Source organism: Ursus arctos, unplaced genomic scaffold (genome assembly GCF_023065955.2).
Source record: "Ursus arctos isolate Adak ecotype North America unplaced genomic scaffold, UrsArc2.0 scaffold_1, whole genome shotgun sequence".
Lineage (NCBI taxonomy): Eukaryota > Metazoa > Chordata > Mammalia > Carnivora > Ursidae > Ursus > Ursus arctos.
The window spans coordinates 48,657,315-48,680,355 of NW_026622763.1; the positions used below are offsets into that span (position 1 = coordinate 48,657,315).

Genomic DNA, 23,041 nt, shown 5'->3' on the forward strand with positions numbered 1-23,041 from the left:
CAGGGAGCAGAAGAATAAATAATATCTACACATGCAATGCCGTCAGTGGATATAAATTAACTTGAAATCATTAATCTCATGAGTTAACATCAAGGACAGGGTAAAATCTGATTTAGTAAAGTTCAAGATTGTGTTATTTGTATGTGCATCTGGGAATGGAGTTTGGGGTTTGACCTTGGTAGTCACTCCTTGGGATCTGGACAATATTTGACTCCCAGCCACAGCTTCTCAGACATGAACAGGTCAACATTCAAAAAGAATGTTTCCTATAACACTGCAATTCCAGGGAAACTCTTTTGGGCACTGAACAATCTCTAAGTCAGCATGAAAGCCATTATAGCTAATTTATTCTGTGAATTTACATTTTGTGAAATGCGTAGATTATTTGCCTCTGTGTAGTTTGAAAGGACTGGAAAAGTCATCCTGTCCTTCTGCTTCAACATTCTCGAGTAGTGAGCTGGTAACAGTGATCTTGCATTCTGTTGAAGGAAACACAGAATCTCAGGTTCTGACTTCTCTATTACTCAGTTGCTGCTCCATGATTCCCCTTTGAATATTCAGGTGATGTTTGTAACACCATGGTGTTTTTGCTGAGTACCTTATCATGTTGAGAAAAGAGAAGTAGAATGTGTCCAAAGGCACATTGTAGGTGGGACGAGTACGGACCCCTGCTCTATATTTGAACATCTCCCTTCCCATCAGCCCCATGGAGTCACCTTGAGTGACTTAGATGGATGGCTATTTGTGTTTTCTCTTGCTAAGTGAAGGATTCAGAAAGAGCTTCTGGGTACCCAAATGAATATTGTAACATTTATGGAAGACAAGTACAAAGAATGATAATCAGTAGGCATGTAGGTAGATCAGTATCTGGGCATTGATTTTGAATAGTTAAAAAAAAAAAATCAAAGAACGATTTAATGGTGCCTTGATTTTACCAGAGATTTTAATGTTTGTGATTGTGCCATATTCACTGAAGTCCATCTCTCCAGGCACTGGCAGCAGCCTTCTCTGCAGCCACTCAGCACCCTCTTACCACCTTTCCCCACAGGTGTAGCCTCTTAAGGTCCTACTCTGTCACAGATATCAGTGAGAGAGCTGCTTGTATTTATAGCTTCTATGATGTGGTGTCCTTTGAAGCAAAGCTGGGCTCCGGTTCAGTTGTTGGCCTCATTCCCAAAGAGCCTTGGTCGTTGGGAGACTGAGGCAGTAGAGGCCCAGAATGAGGAGCCTCCTGGAACCAGATAAGGTTAAGAAATGTTGTTTAGGCAGGTGAGCTTCGTCTTTGGGTTGGTTTTGTTCTGTCCAGTCTAGAGTCTGTATCTATGTCTGGCTCTAGGTCTTAATCTCAGCACTAAACTGACCTAGGGCCCAAGATAAGTAGTGAAACAAGAAATTTTTCTGGTTTGTGCAGTGGAATTGTGGGGAACTATTATTAGATATGGTTTGGAACGAAAGTAGAAAAAATTTGGTAAAAGAAGTCAAATGTGTTTAAGGGAATCAGTCTCTCAGAGAAGTCAACAAAGACTTCAATATTTTTACATCACTTGAAGCTGTTCTTGATTAGGGTGCCTTTGCTTCTAGCCCTTTCCCTTAACCCTATTTCCCCTCCAGCTGGAAAGTGGTAAGCAGTATGGCTTCAAAGAACATGGCTGCACAAAGTGTTAATTCTACATGGCTAACATATTTGAAAACATTGGTGTGGTGTGTGATTCACGTGTGTGTGTAGAGTATGTCTAGGCCAGGAGTGGCAACATGGCCAATCGAATCTGGCCTGCTGCCAGTTTTTGTATGACCTGTGAGATAATAATTTTTTTTTCATTTTTAAGTGGTTACATTTTAAATGGTTATATAAGTTCTTACCTAATATCTTTCATTTTGCCTTTTGGCCTACAAATCCTAAATATTTACTATCTAACCCTTCCAGAAAAAGTTTGCCAACCCCTAGTCTAGGGAATGATGTCACAGGCATCTCTCCTGATTTTGATTATAACAAATATTCATACCCTTTTGTTCCACTCTTTTAAATTGTTTTTCTAAGGTATTAAAGCTAGTATATTTTAATAGAAATGTCTCATGTTTTTTGCAGTCTTTTCAGGGGCCAATGTAAGAGGCACAACATTGGAACAACATTTTAAAAAAATCAACCAATAGTCCTCACAATATATTTTGGAAGTATACAGGAGAAGAGAATTCTAGAATGTCCTCCATATGAAGCAGTTGGCTTTAGGGCTCATACTGAATGGAACATTCCCTAAGTATTTGCGTCCATCATGAAATACTTGGGGCACCATTTTCTCTCTTCTTCAATGTACTGTGCTTTAGAATACATCTGAGAGAGAACCTAGTTGTGAGCAATTCTCTTGTCAAGCAGACAGAGAACAATGGTAGGCAGCCAGAGTGGGCAGTCCGCATTCAGCCAGAGCTGAAGCATTGTATTTGTTTGTTTTAGCCTCTTTATTGAGGTATAATTTACGTACTGTAAAATTCATCCATTTTCAGGGCACCACTCAATTATTTTTGGTAAATTTACAGAGTTGTACAAGCATCACCATCCAATTTTAGAACCATCATCCCACAAAGAATACTTGTGCCCATTTGCTCTCACTCCCTAACTCCTTTTCCCTCAGCCCCAGGCAACCATTAATCTCTTTCCTGTCTCAATAGATTTGTCCTTTTCCGGATATTTCATATAAATGGAATCATCCAGCGTATGTTCTTTTGCAACTGACTTCTTTCACTTGGCGTAACGTTTTTGAGTTTCGTATATGTCATAGCATGTATTAGTACTTTGTTCAAATGGATATATCCCGTTTTGTTTATCCATTCACCAACTGAGCAGACATTTGGATTGTTTGTGTTATTGACTATTATGAATAATGCTGCTATGAACATTTACATACAAGTCTTTGTGTGGACCTGTGTTTTCCTTTCTCTTGGGTAGAAACCTAAAAGAAGATTGCTGGGCTATATGGCAAATTTAGGTTTAGGTTTCCAAGAAATTATCAAACTGTTTTCCAAAATGGCTGCAGCATTTTCTGATTCCCACCAAGATGTATAAGAGTTCCAGTTTCTCTGTGTTCTGGAAAACACTTGGTAGTGTCTTTTTGATTATAGCCATTCTACAGAGTATGAATTGGTATCTCATCACGGTTTTAATTTTTATTTCCCTCATGAATAATGATAAGTATCTTTTCATACGATTATCAGACATTCATGTGTTTTCTGAAGTGAAATGGCTGTTCAGATCTTTTGCCATTTTTAAGTTGGGTTTGTTTTCTTATTGAGTTTTAAGAGTTCTTTAGGTATTCTGGATATAAGTTCATTATTAGATATATGACTCGCAGACATTTTTCCCAGACTGTGGCTTATGTCTTTTCTTAATGGTGTCATTTGAAGGGCAGTGCATTTTGAAATGCGTATTGTGAATTCTTGACATGAAAGTAAGTTCCAATATTTTTCCTCATTTTAATTATTTTACCAAAACTGAGGTTCGTAGGAGCTTATGGAGCTTCTGCTCTGAATCCGCGGTAGGGTTGATGATAGTGTCACACCTTTGGGAGGTTTTCATATTTTGAATACCCACCTAGTCAGCTCTAGTCAGCTCCAGTTTGCCTGATTTCTGTATCTATTCACATCACAGTTTCTGTTTAGGGTGTGACTGTCAAAGATGACTTTAGGACATCAGTAAAGGAGAAGTGATGTTGGATGACTGGTTTCATCGTGAGGTAGCCTAAGGGTTTTATCTCTTCAGGCCAAGGAACAGGGTACCTCCTTTCCTTGTTTCCTTTCTTTCCTCCCCCTACCTCCTCCCAGTACTCATTCCTTTAAAAAATCTGTTTTCCTCTCAAGATTTCCCTCTATGATAATGTAAAAAGTATGATAGGGATTTAGGGGGAAAAGTTGAACATAAGGACTAGTTATAAAAGTCTCAGGAAGCAGTTAGGTAGCACTCTTAGCCAGTAGACGGGGTGGTATTGGGTATTGGTTAAGGGCATGCGTATGCCACTTGCAAGACATTGTGAGCTCAGGCAAGTTGATTGATCTTGTCATATTTCCTTCCACATCTCTCAAATGGGAGTAGTGATAGTACCTACTTGTTGTAAGGATTAGTGATTTAGAACGTACAAAGCACTTAGGAGTGCACCTGTTGGTCGTTCCTCAGTAAGTGTTAGCTGTCATTTTTATTATCGTCGCTATTGTTAAATGCTTGGTGGAGTACCGTTGTACAAAAATCACAAGCTTCTGCATCAGACACATCTTGAGTTCGGTTCCCAGCTCTTCTACTTACCAGCTCTGCCACGTCCCACAAGTCACGTTTGCTCTCTGCCACAGTCTCATTTGTTTAAGGGGCAAGTACCAAGTGCCTAGAAAAGTTGCTGTGATAGAGAACGTGGAATTACATATGCTGCTGTACTTCATGGTGGCTGGAGAATAGCAGGTGGTCAGTAGATATCTTTCGTTGTTATTTACTTGTTTTTGATGTTAAGGAGGCAGCGATCAACAGAGCCAAAGAATCCTGTAATCTTCTGCAGAGGGAGAAAGCACAGCATGAGTGGGGAAAAAAGACAGGATGTTTTGAAGAGAAGTGATAAGTGGAGCCTTATAGGGGAGGCTGGTGTTGGACAGATGGTAAAGGGTAATCAAGGCAGCAGGCCCAGATCTGACGTTTCAGGAGACGAGACATTGAACTAGTGGGGACCAAGGCAGGACTCTGAAAGTGGGCTTTGATTACTGAAAGCCTTGAAGTCTAGACTCCATTCTTAGCAGTGTCTTGAGAGATGTTCTTTTAGGAACTTCAGTCTGGTTATAAATGGGCAAAATCTGGGAGGCAGAGACTACCTCTAGGGACACTGTGGGCTTTAATTACTTACCCCGTTAGAAAGAAGTCCTACACTCCAGGCTTGGTTCTGAGAAAATCTGCGTGCCATTCTTTCACCAGAGATATGCTTACTTCCCTATCTCTCTCTTTCTCGGCAGTGCTACCCCAGTTAGCCTGAGGTTCTACGTTAAAGAGCGTTTGTAACGCCAGGAAATAATGTTACTCCAAAGCACGCAGCGGAGCAGAGCAAGAATGTATATTTATTACATTAACCATTTCATGCCAAATATGTACAATTGATTACAAGGAGCCCCTTGAGAATCAATTTGCCATACGAATGTATATCTCTGCCTTGAATTACATGGTATCAATGTTCCAGGAAAACTATAAATATATTCTGTTTTTGTAATTTGAATTGTTTCCTCATTAACATACACCATCATTTATGAGGTGCTTTGAATGACTGATTTGCTGTAATAACTGGTGGTACATTTCTTACTGATCACCTCCCACACCCCAACGGCCCCCCATGCCCTCCTCCTTTCTTTATATGTTTTCAAACTTAAAAAATGTTTATGAAGGAAGGGAAAGTGAAGGGGGGGGAAATCAGAGAGGGACAAACCATGAGAGCCTGTGCACTCCAGGAAACAAACTGAGGGTTTTAGTGGGGAGGGGGTTAGGGGGATGAGTTAGTCTGGTGATGGGTATTTAGGAGGGCACATATTGCATGGAGCACTGGGTGTTATATGCAAACAATGAATCATGGAACACGACATGAAAAACTAATGATGGTGACTAACATAACATAATAAAAAATGTTTATGATCAAAACTTTGACAATGAGATTAATATTTTTGTAATAATTGTTCCTTGTTTTCCAAAGTATGAACATCAATATACCTTTACTAACCTTTTTTATTTGAAAAGGAAAGAGAAATAATAAGACTATAGTTCTTTCTGATAAGTGTTCGGTTATATCAGAATACTTTAGCCTCAAGTCCTGTTCATTTCAAAATGGGTCTGACATGGGCCCTGCCATGCTGAGCTCCCATTCTTGTGAGCTCTGCCTCCACTATTCCACTAACATGGCAAAAGGACCTCCAGACTGAATGGCAGCTCCCTTTCCCCTTGTGTTGGAGCCAGTTATGTTGGGGATACTACTGGTCCCAGTGGAACTTTCTCTTAAATTTATATTCTGTATGGTCCTCTACTGTATTTCTATCCCACGACTCCCTCACCCCAGCTCACCCAGAGAAGGGATAAGGGGTGACACCATCCCCATCTTAACAACAATTCCAGATCTGACATGGAAAGACTCAGTTCTCCAGGCATGCTTCCATAGTGACACATGGGCACAGTGACCTTGAGATAAAGGTTACTATCTGGCTATTATGGACTGGGAGTGTGGACAGAGGATGTGAATGACTCCTTAGAGTAGGTAATACTTCCTTAGATTTGCATCTGTAGCCCCTCAAGAAACAGCTTTGTAGACTGTCAGCCCCTGGAGGAGGGACCATGACTTATTCATATTTATATTCCCAGCATCTTGTAGTATGACTTGAAGTTTAGTAAATCTTCAGCATATTTTCCTTGATGAAAGGGCATCTGTTTGTTAGCATAATTGCACGTTAGAATTTCTTTGATTTGACTTCTCTCCATTTTTGCTGGGTGGACATTTTTCAAGAACCGAGCGAGAGTTCATTAGGTTATTAGAAAATGCGGATGAAATTTTACCCATGAGAATTCCATGTGTCAGGAAAGCAGAGAATTCTATTATAGGGGACTCATCCAGTTTAGAGAATAACAGTTAGGACTAAAATATCCCACCCATCTCTGGCACACATAAAAGAGCACTTAGGTCAGACAATGTGAACTGGTGACCTCAAGTGGAATCCAGCTTGCGAGATGTATTTTGTTGGTCTGCATGGTGTTTTATTTTTAATTGAGTTAATTTGTCAGCATTTATAAAAAAACCCAGATTTCATAAAAAGTATCTGAAATATCAGATTGCCAGCTTTCTCTGAAAATTGGGGAAAACGTGGCAGTACTTGAGTTTGCATTTTTTTCTTGACATTTGACTGGCTCTTATTTCAATGGGGTATTGAAATTGCCATAGCCCTTGGCCCCATCTGTCACACTGCCAAGAAACTGAGTACCAGCAGCCATTCATCCTCATACTCAGAGCTAAGCCTGACCTTCTTTCTCCTTATTTGCTTGACCTGACTGGTCCCCACAGGATTAAGCTTGCAGATCCTTGTTTAGAACCTTTGGGTTTAAAGGGCTCAGATGATGACCTTGTAGGTTAGATATTTACTTTGTGGCTATAAAATATATGAGTGCAAAGGAGTTTGCAAGGAGTCCATGAATAAACATAAAGTCATTTTGTTCATCTGTACATCTTCAGCGGTCGATTTCTCCACATATCATATCTTATTTATAACACCACATTGCCATGGAAATTCACTGCTGTACTTTTCACTTCCCAGCTCTACTAAATTTCACTCCTAACATTTTCAGAGCCGCTTGTATAATGTGCAGATTTAGTGTAGTAGCAATCTCAAGTGGTTTTGTAACATTAAATATTAAATAACTTTAAAACTGCAAACAAGGGGAAAATAAGAAGTCAGCCAAATCCTGACACATACATTTAATAAAGAAGCAACAAAGAGTTTCTCATTTACATGACCTACTGCTCACTGTAGTAGAACGAGGGCCTCCTCTACACCTGTATTTTCTTCAAATGTAATATGAAATGTCTCCTAGAGTCATCCAGTGATTTAGTAGTCTGACTAGCCATGGGCACTGGCCCCTGTAGGTAATCATAACACGTCATTGAGAAATCATTTATTGGGTGCCTGTCATATGCCTGCTATATACACCTAGTAATGGTGGTTGAGTTATGGGACACGTGCTATGTGTTGAAAGGCTGTTCTGTGTACTTTACAAGGATCACCTCATTTCATTCCCACCCCGGCCCTTTGAAGTAGGTGTTATTGTCTTCGTTTTATTGATGAGGTGACAGAGGTAAAGGGAGTGCCCAAGATCACACAGGCTGTGTGAAACTATCTGGTTTCACTAGTACTAGTCCTGGGTAGATCTAAGACACTGATCTTTCCCTCAGAGCTGAAAATCCATCTGGTTGTTGGTCACTTAAAAGATAACTAGAATATGCATTCGCTTAATCTTAGAACAGTGTATTAGGGGGACAAAAACTTCTGCCTTAGTAGGTGTAGACCAGAGAAAACTTCAGAAATATCACTGTAGGTTGAGGTGGATGAAGAGGAAGAGCAGTCCCAGGAGAGGAGAAAGGTAGGAGACAAGGTGCTGAGGCATAAATGTGAATGGGCTATTCATGAGATGAAAGGCAGCCCTGATACCTGGCAGGTATAATATTTATAGGCAATACATGGAGACAACTATGTATTCATTATTTCCAAAATTAGGGTTAAGATTAAAACAAACAAACAAACAAACAAGAAGAGTTCACATACGATGGATCAGGAATGAAACTTGCTCAGGTCACCCTAAAGAGGTGATTCCAGGCTTGGTTAGGGCAACATTTGATTAGCCTCACTCAGCTAAGGAAAGGGTAGGGGCACAGAGACATTATAATTTCCCCGCTGTAGAGGACATTCTGAGATCCAGGTTGGCTGAGTATATTAAAGCACTGGGGGAAGAGTGTTGGCTTCTGGAAAGATTTACTTTTGGTGAAAGTGCCTCAGGCCATTTTAAGATCATCAACCTTTCTTGTTCTGTTTCTGTGTTTTGTAATCAGTCCGCTGATTGTACTCTGGATTTCTGTGTAGATTTGCATGTAGGAAGAGAAGTTGTCATTCATAACAAAAGAAATATTCTGGACTATGTGACTATTCTCTTTCTCATGATTAAATTAATCAGTTGACACCTTGGCTTAAATGTTTGTCTGTGGAGTTCAGGGAAGTCTAGCCCACCCCGAGAGAAGGAAAACTAGATGTGCCGGACAGGGGCAGACACTTGTGGGGGTGGAGCGAAGGGAGTAAATGAAAGGAATATTTCCAAGTTAGAACTTCAAGATCTGATGACTGATGGGATGTAGTGGTTGGAGGAGGAGGAGGCATGAAGGATAGCATGCTGAGAGGATGATAATGTCCTGGATGGAGATGGGAGGCAGAAACAGATTGGATTTCTGGAAGAAAGATGACACATGTTTGATTTTGAAGTTGGAGTCCATGGTGTCTGTGTTGGTGAAATGGTCTGCCTTTTGGGTGTCCGGGGCCATGAAGCTGGTTTGAAGCAGTGACTGCACAGCAGACGGGGAGTGGGTGAATTCAGCTCCAGGGAGCGTCTGGAGTGAAAAGGAGGCTGAGGATGGAAGCCGGGGTGTCACTGATGTCAGGAGCAAGGGCAGTCTGTGCGGGAGGCAGCGGAGGCAGTGAGGTGGGAGAAAAGGGTGAAAGAGCAGAGCGGCAGTGATTTAAGCAGAACAGAATGGCCAGTTTTGTCAAAGACTGTAGGATCAAAATAGACCTAGACTCAAAGCTGCAGAGGTCGAAGAGACCTTAAAGGTCTCCTTGCTTCCCCAGAAGAGAGACTTGAGCTTGTCCAAGATCACCCTGAAGGGGTCAGGGTGTGATTACAGTGTTTCCTGTGGGGGCCATCTCATGCTTATCCCATTGTCTCACGTTGTTTCTTGTTTCTAAGGATTGCTTTGCAGTTAGCGTGGAATACTACGTAATACTAGCTGGTAAGGGAGATTATGTTGCCTCTTGAAAGTGGGCAGCTCACTCTCACCGCATCCCCATGCTCACGGTGAAAAGAAGGTCCTAGTTATTTAAAACAGAAGGTGCTGCCATGTGAATACAGCTGGTGCGTGGCCCACTCATGACTCTTTCAATCAGCACGCAACTCGCATGGCGTCAACCAGTCAGTCAAGAATTTCCCTGTGCGTGTTAACTGAGTTCAATTTTGTGGAAATGACTTATTCTCCGATGCAGGAGTGCAGGTTGACTGAGTTTTTTGGGAAAAACCTCAGTGATGAAAGATTGTTAATCTGATTATGTCTTTTTCTTTAAAAGAGGAAAGAGCAAGAAATCCTCCTTCGAAGTAGAAGATAATAGATCGGAAGTCTATATAACTGTATTTGTTTCTGATTGGAAGATCTTGACATTCATGGGTTTAGCTTTTATTCATACATACATATACACATATATAGATATGTATGTTTATATACATACACATATATTTACATAATATACATGTATGTTTATATATACACATACGTAAACATCTAAATCTATATGTATAAATACATATTCTTCACAGGCAATTTTAAAGTCTAGGAGGAGAACATGGCAGTGAACAGGGAAGGAGTTGGGGGTTGAGAGGTGGGGTGGGCATGGGGCAGAAAAGAGGATTAAAAAAAAAAAGATCCAGGAGGTATAAGATATGATTTTAAATGTTTACATGGGGAGACTGGTATGTCAGGGCAAATAAATTATAAATGAGCCCAGTCAGCAACCTAGGCTTCATACCTGTTCATCTCTCTCTGTTTAATCTTTTTCCCCTTCCTATTGAATTCTAACAACTCTGATAAATAGGTATTTTAGTCCCCATTTTCAGATGAAGAAACCAAGGACATTTTATACTGGAGTCATAGGCAGGAATTGGGGGTAAGCAAAGGGCTCCACTGATATTCCTGAGAAAGATCTGCTGCTCAGTCCCGCATCCAGTTATGAGACTGGATTAAAGCCTATGGCAGAAAACTGACACCGAACAGGACAGTAGCAAAGGTCAGATTCATTTCTTTCTTAAACTCAGAAGTACATACGTTTTGAAAACTTAAGTACCATTAGTTCCTGTTTTCTGCTTTCCTGTGTAACCACAGCATCAAACAGCTCTTTGTCTTCAGTCTGCTTTCATGTAAAAAAAAAAAATCACACAGAGACTATGAAAGTGCTCGATGTTCAAGGAACACATAACATTAGTTTGACTCTAGGTGATAATAAATATTTGGCTGTTTTGCCTCAACCACATGCTTAAGAAGTGTGACGTTTGCAAGTGCATGCTCCAAAGTCATGTTGACCGAGTTTATTTTTGGCAACAGTGGAGCAATCTTGGTTTTATTCCTTTTTTAATCCTTATCCTAGACAAGTATTCGTTGGAAAATGCTTGTTTATCTTTTTCTGTTTCCGCAAATCATGACTATTCAAATTTGAGTGCAAATGGACTTTAAGCTCACAATTACAAGTTGAGTCTATATTCAAAGGAATCCTGGGAGTAATGAGAGATATTTTATAGGCAGAATGACCTAACGGAAGTGTAATTTGTAGACCCTGAATTTTGGCCGGTGTATTTTGTGCAGATTATGGGAGACTGGCACTGGTGTTGACGAGGGACAAATGCCAGCGATGCTGAACTCTACCTTGCCAGCTGCTTGACAAGAGAAGTCAACCTGGAGAGAAAAGGATAGACCCCAATACAAAATTGAAGAATCAATATAATTTAACTGCTGATAGAGCTTATGAACAAAGCATAAGAAAAACATCCAAATCAAAGTAGTTAAATCCAAGAAACCAAACACAGTAGATTTAGAATTAAGTATAAAATGCAAGTGATATTTCCAATGGCAGTTTGGCCCTAAAAGTACAAATGTAATGACAGGGAAAGAGTACAATTAATTATGATGCTGAGGAAAGGCTGCTTTCTTGGGGCAATGTCGTGAAGAACAAGTCCTTCATGGTTTCCAGGTGTGGGAGGAGGGAAAGACATAGTCATCTCATGTTTTTACTGAGCCTGGTTCTTATTCACACTATTTTTTTTCCAATGAAATATTTTAAAATACAGAGACTAATATAACAAGGACCCACTCAGCTCTCTCTAATCCTGTTTTAAAGGATTAAAATATTACAGAAGCAGCTGAAGTTCCCTGGACACCCCTCTCTGTTCTCCACTCTCCAGAGATCATCTCTGTCCTGAATTTGGTGTTTTTATTTCCTTCTTTATTTTTATGGCATGCATATATGTGTATGTGTGTGGATGTATATGAATATATATATATATATATATGATACGTAGCATTATCTTACAAATTACTAAACTTCACATAACTATTTTTTTAAAAAAGATTATTTATTTATTTATTTGAGAGAGGGAGAAAGACAGCGAGTGAGCAAGCACAAGCAGGGGGAGAGGGGAGGGAGAGGCAGAGTCCCTGCTGAGTAGGGAGCCGAGGTGGGGCTTGATCCCCTCATGACCTGAGAGCCAAAGGCAGATGCTTAACAGACTGGATTTAGTGAAGACTGTTCTGCTCAAATGACGTTCACATTTGACCTGAGAATGAAAAGTGAATAGTTTTGACTTACTTCCAACCTCAGTGACTTTGCATTGACAAGTCTGTTGCTTCTCAAACAGAAACAGCTGAGCCTTCAGCAAATGAGGAAAACCATTTGGAATCACAGAGTAAATTATTGATGGAAGTAGCAATAATTTCAGGAAATGTTTGCTTTTAGGCTAAAACTCAAGTCTGTGTAATCAGTCCATGGGACAAGTAACATCTTTTCTCCTAACTAGGGTATTTCTTTGGACTCCTAAACTAATGAAAGTTTTGAAGGCTATTCTGGGAATTTAGATTGTATCTCAGTTTCCAAAAAAAAAAAAAAAAAAAAAATGGCCGTTTTCATCTCACCTTTATTTCGTTCTTTAAGATACATGGGACATTTTCCAAACTAGAGCTAATTTACTTTTCTCCCTAGTTGATGAACACCTCTATTGTTTGCAAGTAATAAAGTTAGTATCCCAGTAACAGCTTGAAAGGAGAATAGTTTTTTTTTTCTTTGAAGATTTTATTTATTTATTTGACAGAGAGGCAGCAAGAGAGGGAACACAGGCAGGGGGAGTGGGATAGGGAGAAGCAGGCTTCCCGCTGAGCAGGGAGCCTGATGCGGGGCTCGATCCCAGGACCCTGGGATCATGACCTGAGCCGAAGGCAGACGCTTAACGACTGTGCCACCCAGGTGCCCCTTGAAAGGAGAATAGTGACCAAAAGATCATGTTACAGCTTTAAAATATATATATTCGCAGATGAAACCTATCAGTTAGTTAACTAAGTCTTAGGTCTGTCCCTTACTCACTTCCACATACTGTACCCTAAAGGTAAAGAAAAAGATAACAAATCCTTGGAGGGAAACAGGGAAACATTTTGGCTAAAAGCCTATGGAGCAAGAGGGGAATACGTGTCTGCATCATTAACATGAGTCAGTGGTGTCTGTCTGCTGGCTCTGATAGACCTATAATTGCCAGTTAATCGAAGGGCCTTACTTTGTTCTACAAGCCAAAAATCCAGCCAACCAACCAGTCACCCACACAGAGTTCTGAAATCTGGCTTTGTAAAAAATTTAGGTGTCGGTTTAATTTGTGAAATTCCATATTTATACACTAATGAACATTCTGCCTCAGAGTATCAGGCAGTGTATCAAGCATCTGCTGAGTATTTTCTGAACCTTACAGTGTGGTCATCCATTTCCAGTCTTGATGGTAAGGCCACAGGGCCACAAGATATGGATGAAGGAGACCTAGTGTGAAAAACAGGGACACCTGTTTTCTTTCACCAAGTGACCTGAGAATGTAGGGGAGTGGCACAGTTCTCTGGACCCAGTGTTCTCATCTGTAGAACAAGGGTGTGGATGGACTCTCTAGTTGTTAAGAACAGCCCCGGTTTCGAGGAAATAAAAAATGGGGGATGGATGCCTCTGAGTTGTGTGCACAGAAATATGCTGATGTTACAGTGAAACACCGGCAAGACCAAACACTGACTTTCGGTGAGCTGTTTTCCCACTTTGAGTAAGAGCGTATGGTCACAGCACCAACTCTAACTAGCATTCTGGCTACGTCATTGCACTTTGAGTGCGTGCTTTACATTGTAGAGGAAGGAAGGGACAACAGAGCAAGTCTTATTTTCCCTCTTGCGTTAGCATAGAAAAGGAGCTGAAACGGAGGTGGGCAGCTGTCAGCGTAATCAGTGGATTTTGTGTTCATGTGACGAGAGAGAGCAAGCTGTGGAGCAAAGTTACAATAAAAAAAAAAGAAGTTTCATTTTAATTTTTGTATTAAAGAGGCGATATTTACTAGTGAGAAGCATGGTCTCTGGAATGAGCCTGCCTGGATTCAGAGACCAAATTCACCACTTGTTCCCTGTGTTTTTAGGCAAGTTACCTAAGTCCCCTCTCCTTTTCTGCAAGATGGAAGCGACAGTGGCATTTGCCCCACATGGTTCTCATAAAATATAAATGAGAGAATACGTACAAAACTCTTAATGATAGTATCGTGCATAAAGTAAGTGCTCAAGAAATGCTGGCTGTTGTTGCTTTCTAAAAATAAATAGGTGATCCTCAGGAAAACCTAGTAAGTAGAAAGACTGTTCACTTTGTACGGAAAACTTGGTATTAAGCTTGAAACCACAGGTACTTCTCTTCAAAACTTTGTGGAAGTGAGAAACCCCTTTGAAGAGTTTTAGAAGTCCAGTTGTACTTGACTGAAGAAGTGGTAAAATACAAATATGTTTAGGTTGAAGCTTTGTTCAGACCTTAGGAAAGTCATCAGCTCTGAGTTTTTAGTAGAGAAACAGGAATTTAATCTACTTTGTACTTTGAGGTAAAAGGGTGGGTTTATATATTTTAAAGTATCAATATAATAAAGTCTATACTAATTTATTTCAAAATATATTCTGTTCCTTTATCATAATTTTACTTTATTTGTAATAATTTGCAAGATATAGTGGCATAATTTATATTAAATCTTAAGTTTGGTGGAAGAAAAGATATAAGCCCTACTTTACTTCTCTTCAGGTATTTGACAAGAAATGAGTTAATCCTTGTTTGTGATTGTTTAGTTAATGGAACAGCTAAAATGAGAAATGTCTCAAAAGTAATGAATTCCATTTTATAATTAAAGGAACTATATGCTAGATTTTTGTGCTCTGTACCTTAGTTTTGCACTCAATAACAATATTTTTCATTATGTACACTATTCCAGAGTTGACTCTCTTTGATTCCAGATTACTACTATGTTGATCATTTTAAAGATTTTATTAGCAGGAACGCCTTGGTAACTCAGTTGGTTAAGCATCTGCCTTTGGCACGGGTCATGATCTCAGAGTCCTGTGATGGAGCCCCACATCCAGCTCCCTGCTCAGCGGGGAGCCTGCTTCTCCCTCTCCCTCTGTCTGCTGTTCCCCCTGCTTGTGCTCTCTCTTTCTCTGTCAGATAAATAAATAAAATCTTTAAAAAAAAAATGCATTAGCAATGTTTGCCACGTCTTCCCCCTTTCTTATTTATATTTTTGCACAGTTTCTAGAAATAGTTGATAACATTATAAGATTATGGACTATTTTGGTTAAAATAAACTTTAAAATAAATAAAGGGAGTACCGATACCTTTCATAAAGATTCAGATGTCAATTAGGAGCTGTTCTTTGCAAAACATTATGTTTGCTGTCAGTAATACAAAGGTAAATAAGACTCCATTTTACCTACTTGGAACTCACAAGTCAGAGGTTTGTGGCTGTAATCGAAGATGAGTAGAGAGGTAAAGAACACACCATCAGAGAGAAACTTACAGTGGTTTCAATGTTGCAACATTCAGAAAAGGCAGATTCATAGACTAACTAGCGTTTGACATAAATCCTGAAGGAGGAATAGTATTTCAGCAGGTAGAGAGGATGATTGGCTAAGCTGTAGAATGTCCCCCTGGTAATTACTGTTGACTTTAGCTGACAAGCTCTGTATTATTTTAGCTGCCTTGGTATTGAATAAAAGCACCAGTGCAGTCCTTCCGTGTCTCCAGTTTTGCAGGCAACCAGTTTCTCTTCATTAGGACACAAACCATTCTCATTATGTGGTGTCCATTAATGTCCCTTTGGTTAAAAACCCTATTTTAGCTGAATACATTGTCTTCAGTTTTCCAGAGTATACAGTTCAGGAAGAGGTAGCATAGCCTAATGGGTAAGAGCTGGGATACTGGAACCAGCCCGTCTCGTGTCCAGTCTTGGCTCTCTCCCTTACTAGCTATGTGACCTTCAGCAATTTACTAAACCACTCTGTCCTTGTTTCCTCAGCTAAAAAAAAGGAGAGGGAGCATGATGATAATAGTACCTACTTTGTTGTTTGGAATAGTCTCACTAAATGACTTCCTGTTTGTAAAGTGTTTGGACAGCTCCTGGAATCGAGGAAGTACTCCGTAATTGTAGGGAAAACGGCCCCAGCTGCCTGCCTTGCTCGCGCTGGGACGCTGTGCTGAGTTGAGCGCTGGGGCTGCCCTGGATGTTTTCTCTGCTTCATCCTCCTAGAGATGAGGGTCCTGGTGCCATTTGTGACACCTGGCAGGAAGACCCAAGCTGTCAACGCTCTGATTCCCTACTTTTATGGCACATTTTATTAGTCTTGATTTTAACAAAGAGCCCTTTCAGCCTTGTTGTATAAGGACAATAAACCGGATTCAGTGGGTGGTAGTTTTTATCAGCTTTCCATTCTAGTTTTCAGGTTTGGTGGATATAAAAGTTTCCACGCCCAAGCAAATGTAGTGGAACCCATTGACTTTTCGAGGCAAAAGAAGTGAACTCTAATTCTGTGGAATTTGAGAGGGGGCTTTGGCGTCTCTGCCACTGCTGTCCTGGTTTTGCCACTTAGCAACAGCATAGCTGCTCAGCCTTTGGGCAGGCTAATCCCTCATCTTGTTTCCAGTTGAGGTTGCTGCCTTGCAGAGCCCTTTCCTCAGCTGGAGTCCTTCTGGCATTCGGCGGTCCTCGCCAGCATTCTACACTGACAGCCGAGGATTCCCGCTTTTTGGTTCTGCTACCCAGGCTAACACTTACTTTCTGCTTTCCAGCCTCTAAAATGGGGTGGTGGTTCTCACTCCTCTTTTCTGGGGCCTTGGGAACTGATGTGTCACAAAATCCCTCTTCTGCCTATTTGGTGCTACATTCATGCAAGGCACAGAGGTCATTTATTTTTACCATCTTTAACCAGGCATTAAGTTTTTAAGAAAACCTTCTTTAACTGTATTTTTATTATTACCGTAACAACAGTGTCTTTTGAAATTTCTCTGTATGAATAAGTTTAATGCTTCCCTTTTTCATCCCCTGCTTTCATTAGTATAATCTAAGGATTTATACCCTGGTTATTGTTAAATATTTTATATGAATTACATTTCCCTGAAGGGTAATAGCATTTAATTTGGCCATGAAATTCAGGGCAGTTATTTATGTTGCTAACCCTAGTCCTTTTATTCCAAAATTAGGCCTGTAAGAATTCTTAATTTTTATTTGTATCTTGGTGGGTTGGAATTACGCTAAGTAATATTTTAATAAAGGGTAATAAGTACTGTATTTTCAGAGCCTTGGGCTATGTGAGACTGCTTTTCCTGTTCCTTCACAAGTGAAAGGCAGTTTGGCTGGCAGTGGCTGTCTCTGATTGAATCTTCCCTTTCTTTTGTAGGTTACTAATATAGACGAGAAATTTAAGACCAATTGGACATTTGTTTCTTTGATGGTGACTTACTTTCATTTGATTTTTGTGTTGACTTGTTTTTGCTTTTACGCCTGGTACTGAAGATTTTTTTTTTTTTTTTCCTAACCCAAGGATTCAAAACTTTTGTCAGAATGTGGCTTTGAATTGATATTATTTGGAATACGATTTAGTCCTCTTTTTTTCCGTTCAGGTTTTTGATTATTCTATTTCAGTTCTGCGGTCATGTTTTCTCAGAAACAACTATAATTAGATTTGATTTTTCTGGTCCTTCAGATCTAGTCTTCTTTCATCTATTGGTTCTTTTTTCTGGCCATATGTGGGTGTTTGTCTTCTACATCAATGATTTAATTTTACATAGTACACATCTCCAGTTTTCTCTCTCCCCCCATGTGGGTAATATTCTGTCATTTCATTTTTAGAATCTTTGTACTGCTTCTTTATTTCACTTAGAGTCTCTTTTAATCATACCCAGTAGTCCTTTATTGAGTATGGCTTTCTACTTTGGTCTTTAAGGGACATGTCATCTTCTTCTTTTTTTTTTTTTTTTTAATTTTATTTATTTAATTGATAGACAGAGAGCACAAGCAGGGGGAGCAGCAGAGAGAGAGGGAGAAGCAGGTTCTCCCCTGAGCAGGAACCCAGTGCGGGGCCCAATCCCAGGACCCCGGGATCATGATCTGAGCCAAATGCAGACGCTTAACTGACTGAGCCACCCAGGCGCCCCAGGACATGTCTTCTTGTGTTGTATTAACAATGCTAAATACTTCTCTAAAAATTACATCTGGTTCCTCTAGGGAGTTGTTTTTAGGAGACAGGTCTTTCCTTGACTCTTTAGCATGCTCTTTTCTTTCCATATTTATGCACTACTTCTTGGTAGACCTATGTTGACATTTAGCTCTAATTTTCTTTCCTGAATTTGGCAATATCCGTTTAGACCCACTCACAGAGAGGGTGCATGGATTGCCCTGCCCCCCTCACCTCTCCCTCCCCCCCCCACCCCTGTCATCCTCTTGTTTACTAGTAAAAGCCCTCCTTTAGATCTCCGACTTTGTAGCAGTTGGTGTTTGCAGGCCCTGGCCTGTTTTCAGTGGTCTAGAAGAGTTTCATATAAAGCAGCAGTTGCTAGTGCCTTGTTCTTCACATACTCTCTATGGATTATTTAAGAACTCCAACCCCCAGAATACATACCACCATAGATCATCTCGTCTCTAAATCTGCTTTTCTGCAACTGAAACCCCAGGGTGCTACATATTTCCCTTTCTTCCCACTTACCTTTTAAAACTAGCAGTCCCTAACTGATAGGATGGGGGGTTTCTCCTCCTGCTTCAAAAAGCCTCATTCATGACAGAGAGCAGGTTTCTGACCACACAGATTGTTGCATTTGTATCGGAGGTGTTAGGAAGCGGAGAAAGGGAGATATGCTAAGATTTTCCTACTTCCTTCAGGACTCATAGCTTGTTTTTCTCTGCCTCGAATTACATTTTAAAAATCTAATTTTATTGTTTGTTTTCTGCTGTAAAATTCTCTGACTCTTGCAATAGGTTGAAAGTTATATATATATATTATATTATTATTATTATATATATTATATATATAATGTGTGTGTGTGTGTGTGATTGCATGCACCTTTATTTACCTCTTGTTTTATAGGTATTTTAGTGGGAGGTTGAGGGAGGCAATTCATTAGGAGGCTGTAACTAGATAGCATTTAAAAACTGTAATTTACATGAAACTACACAAATAAAAAAAGTTATGCATGTGGCAGAATGTTTGAAAATTTTGCTTCCTACAGGCCTTTTGTGGAAATAAACTCTGTCTTGTAAATATTCATCACAAATTGTTACTCAAATGATGGAGGCATTGGTGTCCTGTATTAGAACCTAAGTCTTATGACAACTGGGTCAGTTTAGTGAGAAATAAAATGTAGGTACATTAAGTGATTATAGGAATTCCAATGACTTCCATAAAGTTTTTATTATACATAAAAATTGCCTGATCACTGCCTACTAACAGGAGAGTTTTAGAGCTGAAACAGCCGTTATAAATCATTTAATCTGGGAGGTGCAAATTCAGTTGCCTTCAGAGGCCGGAAAAGTGACCTGCATATGCATGAAGTAGGTTGGTTTCATACGTTAGGAGGTGGAAGAGACTGGAGAAAAGTGGAGATTATTTGTGCCACCAAATCCTTGGGTCATAATATCGAAAGAGTGTACTACAAGCCCACTCTTCCATTATAGAGATGTAACTGAGGCCAAAGAATAATAGATTTGCCCAAAGTTAGGAAATTCTGTGTGTTTGAACCAGAACCAGCTACGTAGTTGCACTTCCCAGTGCAAAACAAAATGTGGGGTCCCTTGTTCCACAATTAAGAATTTCTAGATAGTGCCAGCAAAACATTAAAACCAAGTGTAGCACCCTGTGGTCATCACTTCTGATCTAGAATTTATACATCCAGACAGAAAGAAAAATACAGACACTCTCATCCACAACCACCAAAAAATCAGTAACAGAGCCATGGTCAAAATTAAGTCCTTGACTTTGATACTGCAGTAAGTGAACCACTTTTACTTACAAGAGAGCTTTTCTATATTATTTGCAAGTTTTTGTTGAATTATTATACTGCTTTCATCCATTTTTATCGTTTCTTCCTGAATTCAGGTTTTATAAATTATTAGTTGAAGATTTTCAACCCTGAAGTTCAAAGCTCTTCTCTAAATGTTAGTCTGGTTTGAATTCCAGGATGTTTGAAAGGTCAGTCAGCCCAAGAATGAAACTCTGAGGGATACTTGTGTCTGCTATTGGGTCTCACTCAGCTCTAAGAGGTCCCCTACCATTATTCTTTTCCTCTTACCTGCAGAAGCCATCATTTTTTCCAGAATATTTTGTCTAAAATTTGAATCCTCTCCTAAAATCACCTCTCCCTCCCATTCCTCTCCCCCCCCTTTTTTTTTACCTTATTTGAAAATTTTACATGGCTTGCAAACCCATAAAGCAGTTTGCCTCCTGACAGATTGAAGTTGACTAGTCCCTTTCTCCTTCGTGTGCATTTATAATTTGTAACCCATAGAACTACTAACGACATAACCTCAGAAATGCTAATTAGTGAAACTTAGCCAGCTTTTAAAGGCATAGCTAGTCACACTTAGAAAATATAAGAAATAAAATTGGGAATTGAGTACTAGGGTAAACCATATATACATATAATATATAATTTATATAAAGTCTTTACAGTTATACAAAGTCATATATATATATATATATATTTAAAATTTCAGGTATTTCACTAAATATTTTACTGTGAATCCCCTTTAAAAAAGGACATTCTCCTACAGAGACTGTAATACAGTTCCCCCACAGAATAAATTTAACATTTATATAACACTGATGTCTAATTTAAGATTCATATTCAGTATTTTCCCTTGTCCCAATAATTTTTGATATTGTACAAAACATCTAATCTTTTGTCTATTATCTATGAAGACCATTTTACAAAATCTTTAATTTTGATATTGAATGCATGAATTTTCTTCCAAAGTTGAGGTCTTAAAGGTCTTATTTAGAAGTTTTTGGCTATCCCCAAATTGCAAAGATCTCTTCCAGCAATTTCCTCGGTTAGCTTTACAGTTTCATCTTTCAAATTTAGGTCTTGCATCTAAGTGTGGTTCATCTTTGTTAGGGTAAAAAGTAGGGTTTCAACTTTTTTTTCCCCCTGCAGAATCACCACTGTCCACACAAAATCTTATATTTTAAGACTTAAACATTGAATCATTTAAAATTGAAAGAGAACCAAAAACGTTTCTCCTCACTAACAAAATGAAAGTCTAACTAACAGCTAGCCATACAGTTCGGAGTGGCGTAAGGTTGTCATTAACAGTCGGGTATCAGATGGATAGCTTGGATGGATGGGTTCTTTAGCAACATCCATGAAGACGTCAACAAGTATTTGTTGAAAGATGAAGGAAAAAATCTTACCTGACTTAAAAATACTAAGGCTTTTATTTTTAAAACAAGTGTGAACTTCAGTTAAGTCAAGTTATTTACTTAATATCTGAATTAGACAAGGAATTCAAAACAATCTTATATACCTTTGTATTGTTGAACTATGTTCCTTCATGATTAACAAGAGGAAATGCACATATTGGCAAGAGAAGATGAGCAGATGGGTAAATACAATAACTGAAAGAAAATTTGTTATGAATTATTAATATTTAAGATTTTGCAATAAACCATGCACACGAGTGTACATGTTCAGCCAACACTGAAATTGCCCATTAAACTTAATCCCTGTTTGGAGTGGTGGGGGGGGGTCAAATTTAATGGACTTTTTTTCACTTAGATGTTTCAGAATACTATGCTGTGAAATATATAAACTGAATGTCATAGAATGTTTTTTTAAACTTCTACAGGTGGAGATTTTCATTTTCCCTTTATGTATTTACCTATGGAGTCCGGTTCCTAAAAAAGGTAGGATCTGCCAAGTTACTTTATGTAATTCTTATATAACTGTAAGTCTATATCTCATTTTGTGTGTATGACATAATAGTATTTTAAATAATCATAACAGGTTTCCTAAGAATATTTGTGCATTTTTCCTTGACTTACAAAAATATTTGTAGTTTATCCTTTATAGTAAATTTTTTTTTAGGTATATGCCAAAAATATCTTTGAAAATAATTTATTTTGCCAGTGAAAGATGTTGCAAGTCCTCTGAGCACTGTAGTTGTTACTTATTACTTATGGGCATGAGGAGCTTTAAAAAATCCATCTGATCCTTTGAAAGAAGAGTTTCCACGTCACATAATTGAAAAAATCAGTTGTTGCAATGTGTGTTATCACTATAATTTTCACCAACAGAAATTATGTTTTAGTGTCTTGCACAGCTATTAACAAGGCAACACCAGCTGTTGGTGGAAAATGGAGTTCCTTTCATTCGTTGTGTTTCCCCTGCTGCTCCTTTGCTATTCCTGTATAAACTGAGGCACCTTTATCTATGAAAGTAATTCTTCAAGGCTGCCATAACCTTTTTCCTGGTTATTTCAATGCTGAATGCTACTATTAACAAGTTAGGCTGCTTAAATTCAAGTCTTATGAAAACTGAGCTTCTCTTAGTCATGCACATATTAATAATACTGATTCGGCAGAAGGTTGGAAATTATTTTTAAAAAAATTATAGTATTAAGCTTTAAGTTAAATCTATGTTATCTTTGTTTAGTAGAGAATTTTTTCCAAAGTAGGGCATTGTGCCAAGTGTCATGCCTTACTAGTAAGTTTTCATGTAAATATTGATGTGAAAATTTGCAAATGAGTTTTTAGTTTTAAAGTCTGAGTTATACGATATTATCTGCCTGTGGCCAATTCTATCATAAATCGTGGTTGTTTTCCAATGTCATATTTGCCTAGAGGGATTATTCTTTTTACTTGTTGTCTTTTCTTTTAGTAACTACACTTATTTTTCACTTAATAAACTGCCTGGCCCAGAGACCACTTGAATAGATTGAAAAGAGTGAACCTCATTCTGTAGGCTGAGTATGAACAAATTCTTAACTGGGGTACATAAATGTGGTGGAAACTGCCTCTTTTGGAACTCTACTGTTCTAGTTTTCAAATTTACTTACATGGTGAGAAAATGGAAAGAATGACTTAGGGCTCCTGTGCTCACAACGTCACTACCTTGGAAGAGGAAATAGCTTTGGATGGAATTTCAGCTGAGAAGGGAAAGTTGT

General features: G+C 39.0%; 1 protein-coding gene across 1 annotated transcript in view; it reads left to right on the top strand.

The window, feature by feature from the left end:
• Window positions 1–23,041, top strand: part of CERS6 (ceramide synthase 6) — a 295,140-nt gene that overhangs the window by 138,315 nt on the left and 133,784 nt on the right. Inside the window, exon 4 of the mRNA XM_026492626.4 lies at window positions 21,725–21,782. Coding sequence (XP_026348411.1) covers window positions 21,725–21,782 — 58 coding nt within the window. The remainder of the gene's footprint in view (window positions 1–21,724; window positions 21,783–23,041) is intronic.